The 20,655-nt window shown below is 41.4% G+C and overlaps 1 protein-coding gene across 1 annotated transcript in view; it reads right to left on the minus strand.

Moving 5' to 3' along the window:
• wwox (WW domain containing oxidoreductase) overlaps window positions 1-20,655 on the minus strand; it is a 151,705-nt gene that overhangs the window by 80,540 nt on the left and 50,510 nt on the right. The window contains exons 7-8 of the mRNA XM_088298336.1: window positions 18,709-18,894; window positions 15,190-15,454 (exon numbers count right to left, since the gene is read on the minus strand). Of these exons, the coding sequence (XP_088154462.1) occupies window positions 15,190-15,454; window positions 18,709-18,894 (451 nt within the window). The remainder of the gene's footprint in view (window positions 1-15,189; window positions 15,455-18,708; window positions 18,895-20,655) is intronic.

The following is a 20,655-nucleotide window of genomic DNA, read 5'->3' on the forward strand; positions in this document are numbered from 1 at the left end:
CCTTGCTGACGTTTTGAAGATTCAACCTTCATCCGACTCATATTTTGGTGGTTCTGTGTTGGAATATTGTTATGCTGAGCTGCTAGTGTCAATCAGTGGTCACAAAACATCAGGCCATTCGGGCCGTAGAGATGAAAGAAAGAAAAAAAAATTGTCAAGACGCTAATGGCCTCGGTCGCATTATGCTAATATTAAACCAAACAAGCTAGCGAAATGAGTAGAAACTTACAAAGCCCGTTCATATGTACTGTTCAATAAACGGTCGAAATGGAAATACATGTATCTACTCAAGACCAGCCAGAACCCACCCCTGTGTAAAAATTAAAAAAGTTTGAAATTTGCTGTGTTTTATTCACAGTGGCACTTCAAGTTCGCCATCGTCTTAAGTTGCGACTGGTTTAACAAATACAAGCAAAACGGATTTCAGTTTGCTTTTTCTTTCCCGCCCCCACCCCTCGATTGATCCCACTCTGTCTTCATGATCATGTCAGCAATACATCCGATCCATCAGTACCGCAGCGGGACGGATACGAGAGGACAGAAATGTGAAGGAAAATAAGAGGACGCGTGTCACCGGCACCGAGCCGCCATTGATCCCGTTGCCGTCTTTTCCGATACGCTATGGACTTCACGAGGACTTATGCCTTCTTAAGCACAACTGGGACCACTAACTCCCTCCTCCTCCCACCCTACAGGACGTGGGCACAATGCTTCAAAAGAACATTTTGTTTATATGCTCAATAGCGCAAACGTCAATAAAATTATCCAATCGTTAATTTCCGATGCGGTGCAAACTTAATGCGGAGCCACGGAGTGGGCAGCTCATATCCGATAAGGACATCCATCTGACATCACTCAACTCTCTGCACCGCGCATCGCATACGTCAATGGAGCTCAGCCGACGAGAGACATTTCTCGCACTCACACACACACACTCGATACTCCGGGGCGGCACGAGGAAGAAAAAGTGTTTATATACTGTTGAAGTATTTATATACGTCACAAAGAGTCTACTTGAGCTGGAACTTTATGAAAAGTCTGGAGATGCAAGGGTTAGGGTTAACTTTTTTGTGGCTTTTTTTGAAGGAAAAAAAATGGAATGGGCTCTTCAAACACCTCGAAAATTTAGATGCAGTTTTTAGGGCAAAGTGGAGTTTAATTGTGACGCGTCAAGATCTGAATCTCGGCCCAGACAACTTTATTGGTGGAACTTGTTGGCCAATGAGAGAAGGGGTTCCACAAGTAGCACACAAAATCAAAGTGGCAAAGAGATTTTCAATAAGCAGGACCACACAAAAAAAGTAAATTCCTTCAAAAAAGAAAAGGTTTATTTGGCTATTCCAACCAGAATTTTGACAAATTGCCATTTTTAGGCAATCTTGTCGCATTGCTCTCCAAGCAGGTGGAAATGGGAGGCTTGTGTCAAAAATGCCATGCAACGTTCCCCCACGACACCGTGGTCCATTGTTGGCTGATTGACGTTTATAAATGTTTACCGGATAAGAATTGCAACTTTGAGATCAATGTCCGGCTCCGAGTTTGAGCCGACAAATCTATAGCTCTGCGTTGCATGTGATGCAGAAAATGGCACACGAGAAACGTAATCGACCCTCATTTAGCTCCAGAACGCGACTTATCATACAGGTGGCGCGCCCGGCTCAGTCTGGCGGTTGTTTGCTAAACATGCGAGAGCCCCGCACCAAGACTCCGGGGTCCGGGGGTTCAAGGGTCAAGTAGAGTCAAAACAGGTAGGCAATTGCCTGAGCTGGTCTAAGTGTAATTACTAATCAATGCTGGAATGCATTAGCCTAATCTAATGGGCCAGGTGGGAGAGGACAACGGTAGACGCATGAAACACATGATTGAGCACAACATGCAACAGCGACGCAATCAATAACACATAGAGTGCCCCAACCCCATGAGGGGTCCCCCGCTACCACCGCATTCGTTTTAGGTGGGCGCTCTGCATGAGTGTGTGTAAATATGTATGCTCGGGTGGTTCGGGGAGGACAGGAAGGGAACCGGCCTGTTTTGGTCTGATTGATTGGATTATGAAATGAAATGAGCGAAATCAAGGGACGTTTGTCTTTTGTGTGTGTGTGCGTGGTCTGCACTTGAATAAATAAACATTGTTTCTTGCAGCCTCCCTCAGCGAGGCAAATATGGATGTAACACAAAATAAATGGTAATAGTGATGAGGGGAATATAGGATGAAAATGCGGGGAATATCAGTATTGAACAATTGGCACAAGGGAATGGGGAATCAAAAGTGTGTTTGAGAGTTGAGATATTCTTTATCCTTCTGTATATATCTGTGGGTGTGCGGGCGTTCTTGTCTGTCTTGTGTGACATACCGTCTTTATTGTGTGAACATTTCTCTTTGCATTGACAATAGAATGACATTGTGTCATAATTCTATCAGCCCGGGAGTGAGTGAGTGAGAGTCAATAATTGTTCTTGCATGGACAAAAATTATATTTTGCAATAATATTTGCGTGTGTGCATGCACACATTTTTGACTTCCTATTTACGAGTGGCACAGCCCTTGGCATACCACCTTTTTGCATGCGTGTGAGAGAGATAGAGACACTGAGAAAATGAAGTGAGAGAGCGCGAGAGAGCAAGAGAAAGAGAAAGAGAGAGTACGAGAGAGATAGAGAAAGAGAGAGAGAAAGACAGAGAGAGAAAGAGAGAAAGAGAAAGTGAGAGAGTGAGCAAGAGCACAAGACAGAGCAAAAGAGAGAGCAAGAGAAAGAGAGAGAGAGAGAGAACGAGAGAGAAAGAGTGAAAGAGAGAGAGAGAGAGCACAAGAGAGAGAGAGAGAAAGAGAGTGACACGAGAGAGAGAAAGAGAGAGTGAGAGAGAGCATGTGAGAGAGAGCAAGAGAAAGAGGAGAGAGAGAGAGAGAGAGAAATAGAGAGAGAAAGAAATAGTAAGGGACAAGAAGCAGTCAAAGTAGAGGACGGGCCCGGGTCAATACTTGGGAGCACATACTGCTGACACTGCACCGCTTAACAAACACACACACACGCACGCACACACACACACACACAGGCATGCGAGCACACGTGCACATTGTGCGAGGGTAATGTACACAAAAGACAGAGTGCCATCAAATAGTCAAGTCTGTCAAAGACCGTAAAAAGAAGCGTGGATGTGTATACAAGATAGGTGTCAGTCAAGAAACGGCTCTCACCTTAACGATACATGTGACCATGTAAAATAATAGTCGGCTTTATATACAGAGAAAGATAATCTCTCAATGATTTATTTGTATTTACAAAGGTGTAGAATGGCACAATAACTTATCATAAACACTGCATTTAGGATTTTTTAGTCATCACATTCGAAGGGCCTCAGGTTTGAATCTCCGGTGCTTTGGTCAAAGGCTCGATTTTCAACCACTTGTGCAGGGCAGCCCCATTTCAGTTCAGTCACGTGCCACTTGGGATTTTCTGAAATTACCTTTCATCATCTTTCAGTTACACAGCCAAAAATGCATTTCACCAATTTTACAATGGAAACTATATATTTTTTAAAAAGATATTTTCTCCAAATAGGATGTATGATCCGTGTTATAATATACAAGAAAACCACTTTATCGCGGGTGATATGTTCCAGACAATTGCAATAGGTGAAAATCTGCTAAAACACCATTAACTGACCCCTTATCCACTGTGATGTCATTTTCCGTTGACTACGAAACAAAATTAGATATATCATAATAGGGGAATTTTTCTGCTTAATTCATAATCCCCAAATGCAATAAAAATACAAACACTATGAACATATTATTGTAAGAAAATCTTTGACGGGACTTCCAACATACAGACTTCAACCTTATTAAAGCAAACTTTTTTTAAGTAAAGCGGATGTGCAAAAAAAAAAAAAAAAACACTCTTTTCTAAATGCAAAACGGTTTCCTTTCCTGCTTCAAGATACTTATTTTTCACTCCCAGTTGAAGTTGATTTTAAAAGTGCCACAATAACAAACAGCAAATCACCGAACGAAATACAAACTGAAAACTGACAAAGTGACAATAAATGGCCACACAACTGCACATCAAACCAGTGTTCTGTGCTACATCAGGGTGTACACGTGTATAATCACGGAGCGGCGCGCAACGGCAAGGGCCCCCTCTCCATCTTTGAAACGAATTAGCGCGCGACGCCTTATTGAGTGAGGCGCAGTGTTTAAGTGAAACTGATGAGAGATGTGTGAGCGGCGAGGACTGGCCTATAAGTATGTGGCGGGGGTCACGGGTTAATCCCTATCGATCGGCTCCCGCGTGTGCGTACAGCCACACAGGAAGACAGAGAATGAAGGAGAGGCCCGCCGCTGCTGAACGGGGGAATCGGTGGCGTTCTCCGTTGCCTGATGTTAAGAAGGGTAATGACATGAAAATGAAGTATCATTTAATGTCTAAATAGCTAGTTAAACATGCTCATCTTGAACAGATTGCACATCACGACCTTTTGGGCATTAATGAGATATGATCTTCACGTCCACACCTTGAGATGATGAGACGCACTATCCTTCATTTGGGAAAATGGACTTTTTAACGTGTGGTATACAGATAGTTGGGTCGCTGGACAGCGTGTAACCCATCAAGTGTGAAATTAAGCAATCAAATATTTTGTCGGGCCTATTCCTGGAAGTGTGCCTGTGAGCGAGACATTCTGCAGTTGTCATCGAAATTGGACCTCCTGTTACGTAAGAATCTGCCTAATCTCCGCCCATGACCTGATCAGGTGAGCTGGGTGAAGATCCAGAGACACTTTCAAGCATCTGAAACATCAGAGTAGATTTTGACGGGCCGTCTATCCATCTATCATCTATCCGTCTATCATTTTATCGTCCTGTTAGGTCACTGCGCTCTGCTGACTGCTATTGTCTTAATTGTCCCTTTACACGAGATTAAAAATTACTGGTGGTAAAATCTTGTAGCCCATAGCCCCTAAATTGTGGAATGGGCTTCCTCTTCAGTGGACCCTCGGTGATTGGGTAAGGTGTTAAATTTTAGGGGTTAGGTGTAAGAGGTAAGTCGAGAGTTAAGGTTTGTTTTAATGTTGAATTTGCATTTGGGATTCGATATAATGATTGTAGTTTAGAGTGAGGGTTGGATTTAGAATTTGCGTTTGGGGTTGGGTTTAGCCCGGTTGATTTTGATTTTCAGTTGCTATTTTTCTTCTGTTTCTTCCATTCCGTTAAATGTTGGAATGTTGTTTTTTTTTTATAAACGTATGACAGTGGTGTCTTGAAATATGACTCATTTCAAAAATTGTCAAAAATGTTTTCTTTCTTTATTATGCCGTTTAGAAAATACGAAAGTCCATCAGTTTTAATCCATGTCAGTCGGCGGCCATTTTGCCAATTACTGTCGAATGAAAATAACACCACAGTGCCTATAAGACCACCATCTAAATCAGGGGTGGGCAAACTTTTTGATTGGCAGGCCACAACGGGTTCTAAAATTTGAAAGAGAGGCCAGACCAGGAGCAGAAGGATGGAGTGTTTTGGTAACCTCACCTCATCGGAAAAAGAAAATACATTTAATTTTAAATGAAAGTGAACAAAAGCACTCCAAGAAAATAGATGTCTTTGACACACTACAGTATTTAGAAAATAAAACATGAACAAGGTTTCATTCATTTAATTTTTTTCAAGTTCGGCGGGCCGGATTAAAATGTTTAACGGGCCGCATGCGGCCCCCGGGCCGTAGTTTGCCCACACCAGTTACTTGAGCTAGTTCCACACCTGATATAGTTACTTAAACTAGTTAACTTTAAAGCAAAGTTATTGTTTCTACTTACACAAAGTGCAAAAAAATGAAATCACAATTCTTGGCCCCGCCTTGTGCAGGCCAGCCAGAGCATGTTTGATGAGGAGACCAAATAATGCCTTCATCCGGCTCCATTTGTAAATGAGCCCTTCACTGTCGCATCCCAGCGGAGAAGAGGTGAAATATTACACTAATATGAACAACTATTAATAATGAGCCTCACCTCTTACCCAATCACTCCTTCTGGCTCCATCTCTATCTCACTCCCTCCTTTCCTCCTCCTCCTCCTCCTCCTCCTCCTCCACCTCCTCCCTGGCTGCCTCTAATCCTATCATGCGGGCAATAAGTGTATGCACCATGAGCACATTTAATTTCTGCGGTTGGTTTTCAGCGAGCCTAGAGGTGAGCCTTAATAAGGATCAATGGCACTTTATCTGGGACAGCACCCACTTCACAGCATGCAAATTACACAAGCAAGCCTTAAAAAAAAAAAAAAAAAAAAAAAAAAAAAAGGGAAAAAAAAAAAAGAATTGGATTTAATTAAAAAATGTAGAACCACGGGCTCTGGAAATTCAATTAAAGGATTTATGCAAAGGTTGGCGTGCTTTTTGTGTTGCAGTTCCTGCTTATATAATGAGCTTTTCATATTAAAAATCAATAGGTAATCTGGGCTAGGGGATCGGCTGCTTATGTACATTTTTTTTTAAATCAATTTGAAAAATAGTCCATCAGCTCGGTGTCACAACAAAGCGGGGGTGGGGGGTGGCGGTTGGGGTGGGGGGGGGGGGGGTGACTGGGTATCGGTGAGATTGGATATGTGAAGAGGAAGTGAGGAGGCTACATCCTCTCCGAGGGGTCACGAGAGGGGGAAAAGAAGGCGTGAAGGGGACTCCAAAGGGACAAACTGGGATGAGGAGGATGAGGACGGAAAAGAAGCGAGGCCAGGTCAGTTTGTGTCTCCCTCTGGCCTCCTCTGATCCCTTCTATTAGAGATGGAGTCCCTTGGCAAACGAGAGCAGAGCGGCCTCTGACCTGTGGCTCCTGGGTAATTTAGTCCAGCCCTGATGTCGACTCGGCCCAGACTGAGACAACCTCAGCTGCAGAGAGGTCTTAATGGCCTCCCCGATGTGTCTGGAGGAGCTGATGGAGGACGTGATGGAGACTTTAATAAAGAAATTGTTTGGAAAAAAACCCCCATCAAATTCATCTTATCAAGAGGTAAAAGCGTGGATACATTCCAGGGAAGGGGAATTGGAACAATAAAAATGGAACATCGCAAAGGTGTCCGAACTTCACCTTGAATGAACTTAAGAGGAGTTGGAAATTTAACTTAAAAAATTAAAAAATCTGTTGCCTCTAATTCAATACACAAGAAACCACCGCGCCTGAGAAAAACAACCAATCAGAGATTGAGAGAAGGTGTGTCAATCAGTTGTTGTGCACTCGCCAGCAAAATAAAACTTCAGAAGTTCATTTTTTTAGGTTGTTTTTTTTAAAACAGTCCGGGGCCCTGATTACAGACTTTTCATGAAGTGATCTAAAATACTTTCAAATTAAAATATTACAAAATATTTTTTTGTACAGATGGTGAACTGTTTGTGAACATGAAGCTGTTCTGTGTCAAAGTTGAGCCATGACTGACGAGTATGTGGTAAATCAAGGAAAATTGTGATGAGAATGTTGAAACTGTACATGATACAGCGGCAACTGTGCTTAAGAGCGACCTCGAAACAGTCCGGAGAACTGTCCACGTTCCCACCACATTTGCACAGAGAAACACGCAGCAGTTTGTCTTTGAAGGGCAATGGGGGACTCTCGCAACACCACAAGCATGATCAGACATACAAGCAACACAAGTCATCCAGAAGTCAGAGGGTGCCTTGAAACAGGTGAAACAATTCCCCCCTTTACTGTGTAACTGTACAACTACGGCTCCCAAAATGACATCTTTTCCCCATTCGGCCAAGATATTGTTCACGTCTTCTTCACACTCATGTTGTGTGAGCGCGCCCATGCGGGAGGGAGGAAGGGGGGGGGAGGGGGGTCAAACACTGACCGCGTACAGTAGCAGACTGTCAGCATTTGATTGGTTCTTTATTGATCCAGACACGCTTTCCATCACATCAACTCATCCACAATAAACCATTTACACAGTTTCCTTGTGCAATGGACCACATAACCAGGCCTCGGGCCATCTCTGCTCACCCACTGCGACTCTACAGTATGTATGTGTGTGTGTGTGTGTGTTTGAGTATGTGTGCGTGTGTGTGTGTTTTCTTTAATGAAATGGTATCTCCGTGGACAATAATCCCTGTAACAGGATTGGGCAGGAACACACATGTCAATAAAGCCAAATGGGATTGTGGGCTTTTATCCATCACAGCACAAATCTTTCCCTTCACGTTTGCCCCTCTTCTGGCCCTCGCTGTGCACAGAGTACAGTAAACCGCTGCAAAAATAATAAAAAATAAATAAATAAATAAATAAATAAGGTGGGGATCCATTCCATCTATGATTGACAGATGGTGAACGATTCTTTTAACAAAAAAAAAACTTCAAGCTTTTAATGAGCCCAGACAAAAAAAACAAACATAATTTCAATGCTGACACACGGGAAGTGCCAAAGACAAGCTAAGGCTGAATTAAAGTAAAAAAGTGTGACAAAAAATGGTTTTATTTTTGACATTCTGTTAAAGTATGTTATTACTCTGTTATTACAAAGTACACGACACATTAAAAAACACCACTACAAGGTAAGTCTTATTTTTGGGGGGAGGCTGGAATGGATTGTTGGCATTTTCATTCATTTCAATGAGCATGGATGATTTGATTTAATGGAACGAGTTCAACTTCAACAATCTTAAGGCAACACTGTCTACCGCCAACAATTTAATGTCATTTTAAACCAATCATACAGAGGATATGATTTTGAAAAACAAATGCTGCAACTTGTCTTCCAAAAACACCAAATAACCATCATAGACTCATACGAACTATAGGACATCATGCCAAATGTTCTTTCTGCTTTTCGTGAGGATGGAGCTGAACCCCTTCCTGTGCAGCGCCTAATCATCCTGGAGGACTCTATTACAAGAGCTTGGCTGCTCATGTAAGCCCACCGAGGAGGGGTCGGCTCCTCCGTTTTTTTCCACGTGGTTGAGCAGCACACAAAGCACACATGCAGGTCGTCTCTGTGTGCCACGTGGACGCCCGTTTGCCGCAAAAGACCACTGAGAAGCAGGTAAAGAAATGCTCATGGGCAGAACTTTGACCATTACCGTAGCACGTGCTAATTTCTGTTAGCCATGTATTTCGCATTACAGTGTATGCTAGCATTGGACTTTTTAAGATGAATATATATGGTTTGGTTGAATATTTTCTGTTTGAATATAAAAATGTTTAATTATCTTATTTTGTATGTTCTGTTTGTATGTGTTGCCCGCCATGTTTGTTCAAGTAGAAGTGATTCGAAGTTTTATAATGACAAAAACGTCTATGCTAATTTCTGGCTCTACTGTACAAGTTAGCATTAAGATTTTTGTTGGATGAATTTATGTACTTTGGTTAAACATTTTGGTTCATTGTAAATATACAAACTTTATTTACCTTTTATTTTATACTACGTTTGAATGTAATTTCAATTAGCCCAGCCGTAGTGTTTAACATGACTGTAATTGTTAGCATAAAGCTAGCAGACTTTTATTACGTGGTTTGGTTGAACATTTTGGCGATTAAATATCCTTTGTTAAATTTATTTTCGGCGTGTCAGTTTTACAGAAACTGTCAATGGGAGGGACAAACAAACTTAAGCAAGCAAGCGTTGCCTCATTTAGAGAGAAGTATGTGAGCGAGAGTTTTCATTTCTTTTTATCAAAAGGGATGTTATTCAATAGTCTCCCATTTTTTCTTGAGTAGGTTCTAATGAATACTTTAAAAAGTGCGTTTTAATAAATGTAAATGCCTTTAAAGTGTGTGGGAATAGTAAAACGATAAAAAAAAAAAAGTCATTTTAAACTATTGCGCAGTCTTAACATTCATTGTCCTCCCTTCCTGAACAACCATTTCTCTAATGCAGGCACCGATTGGTTGGTGCCTGGTCAAAAGTTCAGCTTGTGCATATGTAAAAAGGTGGCCTGGTGCCCGAGGCAGAATCCAGAGTAAAATAATCACGCTAAGAAGCATGGGAGCAAGCGAGAGCGCTGATCAACCGGCGTTAGCGGGGTGTCCGATTGAAGCGCCACCCACAGCGCCAACTCCCTTTTGGCCATTGCGGCGACGGATGTGATTTCTAGTCACTTCAGCACTGTGGACCTACAGTTAGGGTATAGATTAGATGAATATTGGGCAGGGCCCAGCTGCTAAGAGCCTGAGGGTACGCCAATCTTCGGGGGGCAATCAGTCAGTCAACAAAATGTCACAGGGTCAGTGTTACAACGTGGCAATTTTACAAAAGGTTACAGCTCGACTAATCACGGCACAGATATTTATTATGCGATGTTGAAATGTGCACCCGATGTCATTTTGTCTCCCAACTGCCGTATACTGCACGTGGAGATAAATAATAACAATAAATCAGCCTTTGTTCAAATAGACTCAACTACTTCTTTATTTTAATTCGCCCCAAAAATATGCGGCACAACGAGTTAACACCCGAACGGGTCAGCTCTCGCAACCATGGCAAAACTTTGCCGATCGCACATTCATTTCAGTTGAAATCTCTCAAATCAAAATCTGAGAATTAATCACAGCGACTAAATCGAAAAGGCTGCGATAACATCCCAGCCTTCATCTTTCAACACACAAGCAAGCAGATGCACACCACGGCAGGCCCAGATCATTTAAGGCTGATAATGTATGCAGAGGACACAGAGAAAACTCCCACACTAAACACGCTGAATTAAAGAAACAGGGGCTTTACAGGCCATCTCTGATAAGCAGATCAAGGCGCGGGGAGGGGAACATGATGTTAGCGCCAGATAGTTTGGCTGATTAAAATGTCACGGCACTTTATAGATGCTTTTCTCAACTCAGCAAAATGGAATCAGCGATGGCGCATCAGTGGCGGAGTGGGCTGTGCTCTTTTGCTAATAGACAAGTTTCTTTTGCTTTCAGTGGAAACCACAAGACAAGAAAAAGTTGAGAGAGCACAGATTTGTTTTGTGCATGAAAATGAAATATTTCAATTCAATCAATTCATCTGTACCAGTGCCTTTGGTTGGCAGCCCAAAGGAAAAAAATTAAATAATATATAAATTATATATTTATTTATTTTATTTTTTTTACAGTTTTGTCTCTCAACACTCAACACACAATGCATCTAAATCCATTATAATACACTTAGTAATTGAAACGCACTTCTTAAAGCATTCCTTTCAAACTGTTCTCACTCTCCTGCTGTCAAGAAACGGAACACTCGTATAACATTATTTTTGGGCACCGTTCTGAAAATTAGATGCCATCGCGTGCTTGCCTCAAGCTGACAATCACGTCACGTGACCAAACCCAGAACACCGGTGAGCCATGATGTTCGCAATGCAAGCCTAACTTCACTTTCAGTCTACATCAAGAGACGGTATAGGAGAAAATCGCGGGAACTTTGTGGGGCAGTCATGGGGGCAGATAGAATGTATTATTGCAAACAAAATTATCGCTTTGAGTTCCTTTTTCCCGGCATGTTGAGTCGTGTGTGCAAGAAACGACGTTACATGTTGCTACACAGAAAGCACACAAGTCTAAAGTATCACTTGCTTGCTTCCTGTGGGGAGGCGTAAGAAAAAAAAAAAAAAAAAAAACACCAGAAAAACCTGAGCAAAATCTGCGACATATTGGCGGCGCAGAAGATAAAGCCATGTAGCGGGGGTTCGCCGTACATCACTCCACCTGTGCTGCCATAAATCAAAGCTATCTTTTAAATGAGAGGCAGGTTATTTGTGCAAGAACACACATGGGGGGCCTCCGTGATTGTTTTTTGGACTCCACATTCTGCTTATGTTTGCATCCCCGAACAATCTCGGCGGATCCCGTAAGTGTACGCGTGCAATTAAAGCGATAGCATCTTCATAGCCCCGCAACCAATAACGGAAATAATATCACTGTTTTATTAAGCCCTTAATGTGGAGGGCGGGGGGGTGGGAGGGTCGGTGGAGTGGAGGGCAGGCCGTGTGAGGAGCGGAGGGCTTTAAAGAGGATACACTTCCAGGGGTCTTATCAAGGCCAGATTTAAATAAAAGCAAACGCTCAGCTTAAGGGTGTGCCAGAGTGCATGTGAGAGTGTGTGTGTGCAACGTGCATGTGTGTGTGCGGCCGAGTGGTCTAAGGCGCCGCGTTCAGGACCCAGTCTCCCCACGAGGCCTGGGTTCGAATCTCAAATTTCCCCATTGTGGGACTAATAAAGGGAATATTATTATTATTATTATTATTTATCAGACAAGAGTTTTAGCTAATCGCTGTGTCAGCACACCCAGAATTTTAATTACTAGCCCTACCTTTGCCCTTTAATATTTACTAACATCTACACGCCGTTTAATTAAGCATGCGCGTGAAAGTCAGGATCCACTCCGATAATTGCTTTCGAAGACACACCCCACTCAGACGCGACTTGCCGTCCACTTCATCGGCCAATTAACATGTGCATGTCCACATTTGGTGAGTTTAAGCCCGGCAGTCGTATGATTTGTTTCGAAAGGGGATAAGAAATGTTTGCAAAGCTTCAAATTGTTTCAGGGAGCAGTCACAAAATGCAAAACACCGGCGACAGATAGGATACACACACTAGCATCGATCTCACAGTAGTTTTCAACTCTTGAACAACTTCTATTCAAACACAAACAGAAGCAATAAATGTGAACATACAGAAACACACAACACACACAGGCATATATTCTTTATCCTCTGTGAAAAGCGACAAATATCACTTCAGCTTCGTTGAAATTTAATTGGTGAAATTTAAAAAGCAGCCAGTTACAGTTTAAATGCAAATGTATTCCACGTAAAAGTCAAATGCAACTGAATTGTGAAATATTAAAGCTGTAATGTTAAAAAAAGAAAGTGTTTATCGCTACAAACTTAATTTCATTTGGTTAAAATACATGTTTCAAATGTAAATTTAATTTGTATTATCTTATTGAAAAGCATGTGACAAAAATTGGAAAAACTGCAGACCCAACAGACTCTCCAAATGTGGAGAGTACATTCTACTGTCAATTAAAAATATTATCCATGCAAACAAAATTTTGAAAAAAACAAAAAAAAAAGAAAAGAAAACCAGGAGCTAAAAGGTTGATTTGTCTTCGAGACTCGGGAGGCCGGGTTTCTATGTGAACCAGATGGCTCGCCGTCACCGCCTTGGCACCCCCGTCATCACCCTCCAATCCCCACAAGACACAACAGTGAGAACCGCCGCGCACTTCGGGAGGCAAATCCACAGAGGAAACACTCACTCCATTGTTGTGTGACCCCCCTATCCACAAGTCACCATTCTGACCCCCAAAACAAAGTTCCCAGGGTCAACCGGGCATACGAACTCCGACACCGCCGTCGTAAGAAAGGAGCGATTCTCCAATGAGACCTGGCCTTAATTGAACAAATAAACCATCCATCCCATCAGTTTAACATCTGGCCTCTCTCTTGACATTTTCCTCTCAATGATAGCTTGTGTGAACATAATGTCTTTACTGTACGCCCGCTTTCGGACAGGCCTCTGTAAGATAAGGCATCAGAAAATATGCGGTAATAGTTTCTCCTGGTGGGATCCGGGTACATGACAGAGTTCATGGTGTCAGTACTCCGGGGCACATGGAGAAAGCAGGCATTTACAGTAAGAGAATAGTCGCCGTACACAGGATCCGAAAGGCCCCAGCGAGGGGAAAGGGGAACAGTCACTTGGAGTTAAATAAACAGCAAGAGACACAGAAGGAAAACAGGCGAGAGAATATCTCTATGAGAAAAGCAGACCTTCTTCCTGAACGCTCACAATGAGCACATCATGCCCCCCCCCCTGTGCATCCTTTTCCTCCACAGCATGCCACAAACACAACAAGACAAATAAAATGCTGACCAAGGGATACATCTGCCAGTGAAAAACAAATTGAGCGTGTGAGGTGACTTTGCACACTGAAATTAAAAGCAGCCGTGTTAGCACGAGCGATGTGTTTTGGGTGCTACCAATGGCCAATTTCCACCAAGTGTTTTGGTTCAGAGTGGTAAAAAATTTGGGGTGCTTTTTTTTTTTTTTTTTTTTTTTATTTTTCAAAAAAGTTGCAACGGTAGATAAAACAACTGCAATAGCAGGCGTTAACATGTTCATTATAAGTACTTTGTATCATTAAATATTGTCCGTTATTTCACTAAAATGTTTAATATATTTTATGTAGCATTTTATAACTAATCTATTACACTACAATTAGTAAGTGGTAAAATATATAGAAAAATCAAATCTAAGCTTAGTGATACCAGAGACACAACAAAAAGTTTTTAGAATTTGTGTATTATGTATAGTACATATAATAAAAAAAAGCATAAGTGAAGTTTTCTATTTTCTATTTGTTAAATGAAAAGTCTTAAATTATACTTCCCTTGAACTTGTTTTGATACAATTTTAAAACATTTAAAAAATACAAATTGGTATCATATAACAGGAAACGTTTTACATTGTTTTTTTTTTTTTTAAATCAGACTTCATTTTTTTTCCCCTCATAAACTTGGAATTTTTGTTTAATCCTGCAATATTCAAGTATTTAATCTTTTGTCTTAATTTTTTTGAGTCAAAACCTTTTTATTTTAAAAAAGGGTCAAATCTCTAAATATTTTTTTTTAATCATTACATTAAAAAAGTGAACAGTTTTCGTTATTTTTCACATTTTAAAACAATTTACTTTTAACACTCAATTTTCTTTTACATGACTACCTTTAATTTTAAAAGAAATTATTTATATATTATTTCAACATGTTTTCCTTCTTAGCCTTCTTTATTTTTTAGTAAAAAAAACTCTATGATCTTGCCATTTATATCCTTATTCTCTCTTATTAAATAAAAACCTGTGAAATCTTTAAAATCAAAGTTTTTCCTTTTAATTATAAAACTCATAATTTGACATTTTTCAACACATTTGAAATACAAATTGTGATACAGTATATTGTAACATTCAACATTTTGATTTTATTTTTTTAATTGTGTATTGTCTTCTAACATTTACTTCATTCGTGAAATGGCTATTTCATTTTATTACGAGACTAAGCGGCCGGCCAATAAATTAAAAAAAACAAAAACGGTAGCCGGCCACAAATGGCCAGACCTGCAACAACCCCGACCTTAACCCAACCCATTCCACAACAAAACTTGATGAACCCAAACCAAAGCAAACTTGGTGGAACTTGCCCATCAGATGATTTTAGTTGTAGCCCCTACCAGCGACTTGGTGAACGGTCTGGCCAGAGTGAAGAGGAAGGTCATGAGCCACCAGCTCCGGTGAAGGGCCGTGTACATCATGTTGCCGGGGTGCACCGCGTTGGACGACACCCCGTGTGGAGAGAGGCGGCGGTGCAGCTCGTTGCTGAACAGGACGTTGCACAGCTTGGCGCGGTTGTAGGCCAACATGGACCAGTACTCCTTCCGCGGGGGCGACAACCGAGCCAGATCCACCTTCCCGCACGAGTCTAACAAGTCCGTGAACCTGAAAGATAAATCGAAGCGGGGTTGTTTAGAATGACAGCAAAATTTGCGGGCAGATGTGAAGTACGGACTGCAACACAAATCAAAAGACGTGACATGATGTTCTTTAATTGCCTGAGACGGAGCTGTTAAAATCCAGATGTTTTGACACGCTCCACCGAACATCACACGACTCGCCGCGTCGCGGTCGTCACGTCACCATGCGCGGGCGCCAAAGCACACGCTTTGTATTATGCGTGCGGGATCGAGCACATCCTACATATTAAATCCCGTCATTAGAAAACAACCAATCAAAATGTCACTTGCTTTCCTGACGATTTTACAAGCTGGCTGCTGGCTGGTTGTTTACCGTCGCCTCGCGCGACATTCTTGCTTGGCTAAATTACAACATCTGCAGGCTTTTTCATTTCATGTGCTGCGACTTCATAACTACTCGCTACGGCTTGATAAATCAGCTGCCCAACCAGGAATATTTGAACTTTTTCCTTTCGAATTGCTTCGCAGCAGTTGTTTAAGTTGTACCTTGGTTACTTTTTGGGTCCGCAAGTCCATATTAGGTTGGACTTTGTATATGCAGTGGATATAAAAAGTCTACACACCCCATTGTTCAAATGGTAGGAAGATAAAGCTAAGTCAACAACTTTTTCAAACACTAACATCATGATAATTTTTATCTGACCTCCGTGTCCCGCTGTGTTTCTTTTTTGTTCCCAGTTGAAGGACTGGGAAGGATGGTTATGTGTTAAATGGACTTTGAGGTTTATGTTGCGACTTTCTGACATTTTTGTTTTTTTTTATAGCACAATTTTCACAGCTTAAATACTGTTATTGCAATTTCTAATCAATAAATAAATAAATAAATAAAAATGAAAAAAAAAATCCAAGATGTTCCTGTTTGATTTTTAACGCTTTTACAATTTAGTTTCGCATTTTGGTTCCTTGTACAGAATTTGCACACGGTTTTGCTGCAGATTCAGTTTGAAATCCTAATTGTTCGAGCTCAGGGAGGTTGTGCTCTATTCTGCTCATGAAAGTATGGCACAGGGGTTGCAGCTGACATCTATCGGAGGTTATTTCATGAAGGATATCATCTCCCCTAGTACGAAACAGATCTGATGAAGCTGGAGGACAAATTCAACCCGTACGGGGGCCAATTCCACAGTAAGCCCCCCGTGTTGGAAACTGATAAAGTGTCCAGTCATTACACCCGAGTTCATCTCCGCCCAACCCCGGTGCCTTCCAGGTCAGTGCTTTGGCTGCGGACAAGGGGCTTAGGGAATACAATATGCTGGCGGGTCAGGGGTCGCACACACTGCATGTAAGGGGAGGCTAAGTGAATAAACGGCAAAACGGTGGAAAGTGGAAAATAGCGCTAACAAATGAAAATAAGGGCGGATGACATCAGTGGATGTAATATAGAGTTGGAATGAGGTGGACTGACTGGAAGATGTCACGGAAGATATTGTCTATTTCCACTTCCTTTTTCCCCCTTCTGTCCATTTCGCATGCCCCAGTGTGAAAGCGCCAAAGCACTCTTTGAAGAAAGTGGCTGCAGAGCACAGAGGGATAGGTAGAATACAGGCATGCTTTACCATCCTTATCCCAGAAAACAAAATATTATGGTCGGTACACCTGCACAGTCAAATAGTATACATTGCAAGCCTGGAATCAAATAGCAAAGCTTTCTACTAGGGGTAGTTTACCTGCTCAGAAGAAATTGCTTGCGGCTTGACGGACGAAGTACAGCGGCGTATATGAACGTGTCCTGGAATGCTTTAACTGTTGTCGTGCTAAAAACTGGACCGCTAATTAGAGAGAAGGCCAGCTCAATAGCGCCATCTACGGGCATGGAGGACTTTGAAGCATCCCGCTGCTGGCTTCAAAAGTTGCACAACGTCAGCTGAGCAAAGCCGTCTTGTGTGGTGAGGGAGGGGATGTAAAGTTAGAGAGTGGGTGAGTGGAAGAAAAAGCTAAAAAAAAAAAAGCTGTAATGTGTTGAATTAATACTAAATCTGCTATTTTTTTCTTTTCTACCAAAAAATAATCGTTTAAATAATCGTGATTTCACTTATTAATATACTCGCAGGTTCATACAGGACATTTACCGTGGTCGTTTTCCCACAAAAGGAAATTCTTTTATACGGAAAGATTGGACTATTGATTCCGTACTAGAGAATACTTACTGTACCTGGAGAGAGCACGGTTATATCCAAAAGTGTTGAAAACAATGGAGTTAAAGCAGTAAATCCCCAACTAAAGTAATGCAGTGGGCTTGGCCACTTTAAGCCACAAACTGATACATCAGGCTTAATACGTATTGTCAAACATGACAGCCTCACTCACTGGAAAACTAATTTCCCACCACACGCTGTCACTATGAATTAAACGTATCATCAACATGATGGATGGACTTAGCAGCCTAAATTTACTTTGAACCCGTCTTCGCCCTCGTACACTCAGCCACTTTTCTCCCTCATTTTTCTCCTCTGATTCCCGGATGTCTGTCTGTCAGTCTTCCAGCATCTCGTTCCTCTGCTGTCATGCAGCGGACAGGCATGATGTCTCGCAGTGATCTGCGAGCTCCGAGCCCGGGACTGCGCGTATGGAGGGGCAGCGGAGGCAGCAGCGCGCGGCATCGATCCCGTTTCTCAGTCAGTCAGACGAGCCCGGGCCCACTTGATTGATCGGAGCTCGGCGGAATGACCTGAGACCGGGAGAACATGTGCACACTTGTTCTAGTGGATCACACAGCCGCACTGTTTTATGAGTTATGCTTCGAGCAGCGCCACGCATCATCTGGCAACGGGTGGTGGGGGGACACTTTTGACACCCAAATTCACTTAAGGTCACACTAGTATTACGGTGATGGAAAATAATGTCAGGATGGAATTATTGACAGTGTTTGACTGAAGCTAAACTTGCTGACACTGTTAAAAAAAAAAAAAAAAAAAAAGACCTACTGGATTTTGGTGGTGGTATCTAGTAGCCAAATGGTGACACGAGCTTGGTAGCTTGTAAATATTTTCATCAAATCCCACTCTCCTAACATACAACCACTGCAAAATTCCAAGCTGGCAGCCCCTAAATCCAAAAATTTGATTTTTCTGTTGTAACTCTTTTAAGCCCGATACAAAGGTGTGCAAATTAGTGGTGCGCCGGTGCGCATGAGCCATAACATAAACTTTTTTATGTGGGTGTTCTGGTTGTTTATTTCTTCCTATTTTGAAGACACACCAATTGCTCAGTCAATGTTACCTGTGGGACTCGGATGACACCACCACCACACGTGCGGGCGCCGAGCGGCGCAGCACATCTTGCAGGGACTGGACCAGCAAGAAGTGACCAAGATGGCAGATCTGAAAAGTGGACTCCAGGCCGTCCTCGGTCAAACTCCATGGCTGCGTGCACACAGCTGCGTTACACACCAAAATGTGCAAGGGCCTGCAAGACAAGATGTTTTTTTTGGGGATAAGTGATAAAAAGATGATAGTTTAAATGTAGTTTGCAACTACAAACTGATGTTGTTTTTTAATGTTAAATGAAAAAAATAATTATATTTTTTTTCTTTTCTTTTTCCTTTATTCTTTAAAAATCTAATTATTGTGTTGTTTGAGGTTTAAATTAATTACAAAATGTGAATTAACTTCTTAATGTTCATGCTATTGGTAATTAATTAAAAACATTTTTAAATATAGTTTAAGTACTAATTTAAAATATTAATTTCATTAATAAACCCAATTCTTTGTCTGCTTGCATTTCTCTTTTTATTTTTTAAAACCAATAGAAAGCATAAATACATGTTTTGTTGCCTATAAAACAATACACATTTATTTATTTCATTTAGTTGTTTCTACTTTTTATAAAAGCTATAATGTATTTTTTTTCTATTTTGTGAATAAACTACCCAGTTATGCCTAAGTAAAAAAATCCAGAATTCTTTTTTATTGTATTTATTTCATATTAACCTTTTGACTTTTTCCTGTTCCCATATTCTTTATTTTTCATATATTATTATTATTTATTTATATATTTTTTTAAAAGGATAATACAATTTATTACTTTTAGAGCATTTATAAACACTCTCAATTCTGAATCTAGAGAATCTAGGAGACAAAACAATTTAATTTGGATTTAACTTATTCCAAGGGCCTTCTTCTTTTAAAATTCACATGTTTTAACTTTGTGTGTGTGTGTCCGTGAGCGTGTGTGTGTGCGTGTTTGCGTCGACGAAAGAAATGAACATAACAGGAGGATTAAGATTCATCCATGCAATAAAAAGCTATCATTTTAGTACACAAGACTGCTGGGGGCCAATAAAGGAACATATGGTTTAGAGCGCACACATGCACTCACACACGCACAATAAATCTATCTGCATGCTGGGGTTTGAAGACCGCTAGATAGGTCGGGGCAGTAAGAGATGCTTGTCGGTGACAGCGTCGCTCCAGCGAGCTCGGAGCCACTGTAACACAGACGAACAATCCAAACACACCCCACCAATTTTTAATTTCTTCCATTAGAATTAATTATGAGGCCGGAGGCAATTTGTGTACCCTGTGTTTAAGACTGCCTACTGGATTAATTAAAAACTGGATGCTGGAAAATTAATGTGCGAATTGTTATGCTCCCACTATAATGAGCCATCCCGTGCTATTACATAGAAGTGTACAGTAGCGATCACCTTCAGGCCTCCCGAACACGCAAGGTTCATTAAAGAGCACAAACCTCGTCAACTTCAAGAACGCCCACCTCAGCACTTCCGCGGCGGGACGCACTTGCGGCGCGTGTTAAAATATAATAAGGTGAGGAGACACCGTATGAGCAACAGCCTCAAGAGACAAAGACCCTGGACATCAGGCCACCATCAGTTCACATGGTTACCACACAGTGAAAGAGATCAAGTTACCCCCCACCCCTACCCCCTCCTCAAAAAAATATTTTCTTCTAAAGAAAGAGAGCGATGATAAAGTAAAGCCGATGATGATAACTGAGTTAGAGCTTAAAATTGCAGAAAAACACAAATCAGTCTACTTGTAGTCAATTTGGCAAAGCAGTACGAATGTAACACGAAATAGTAACTAACTCCATAAAGGCTATATCGCCAGACATGGGCATCGAAATATCTTTTGTCCATAAAAACACAAAAAGTGATTCAAGTGTAACAAAAAAGACAAAACAGTGATGAAGATTGCGTTCAGTGGA

Source organism: Idiotropiscis lumnitzeri, chromosome 6 (genome assembly GCF_059441095.1).
Source record: "Idiotropiscis lumnitzeri isolate Australia: NSW breed Sydney's pygmy pipehorse chromosome 6, RoL_Ilum_1.0, whole genome shotgun sequence".
Taxonomy (NCBI): domain Eukaryota; kingdom Metazoa; phylum Chordata; class Actinopteri; order Syngnathiformes; family Syngnathidae; genus Idiotropiscis; species Idiotropiscis lumnitzeri.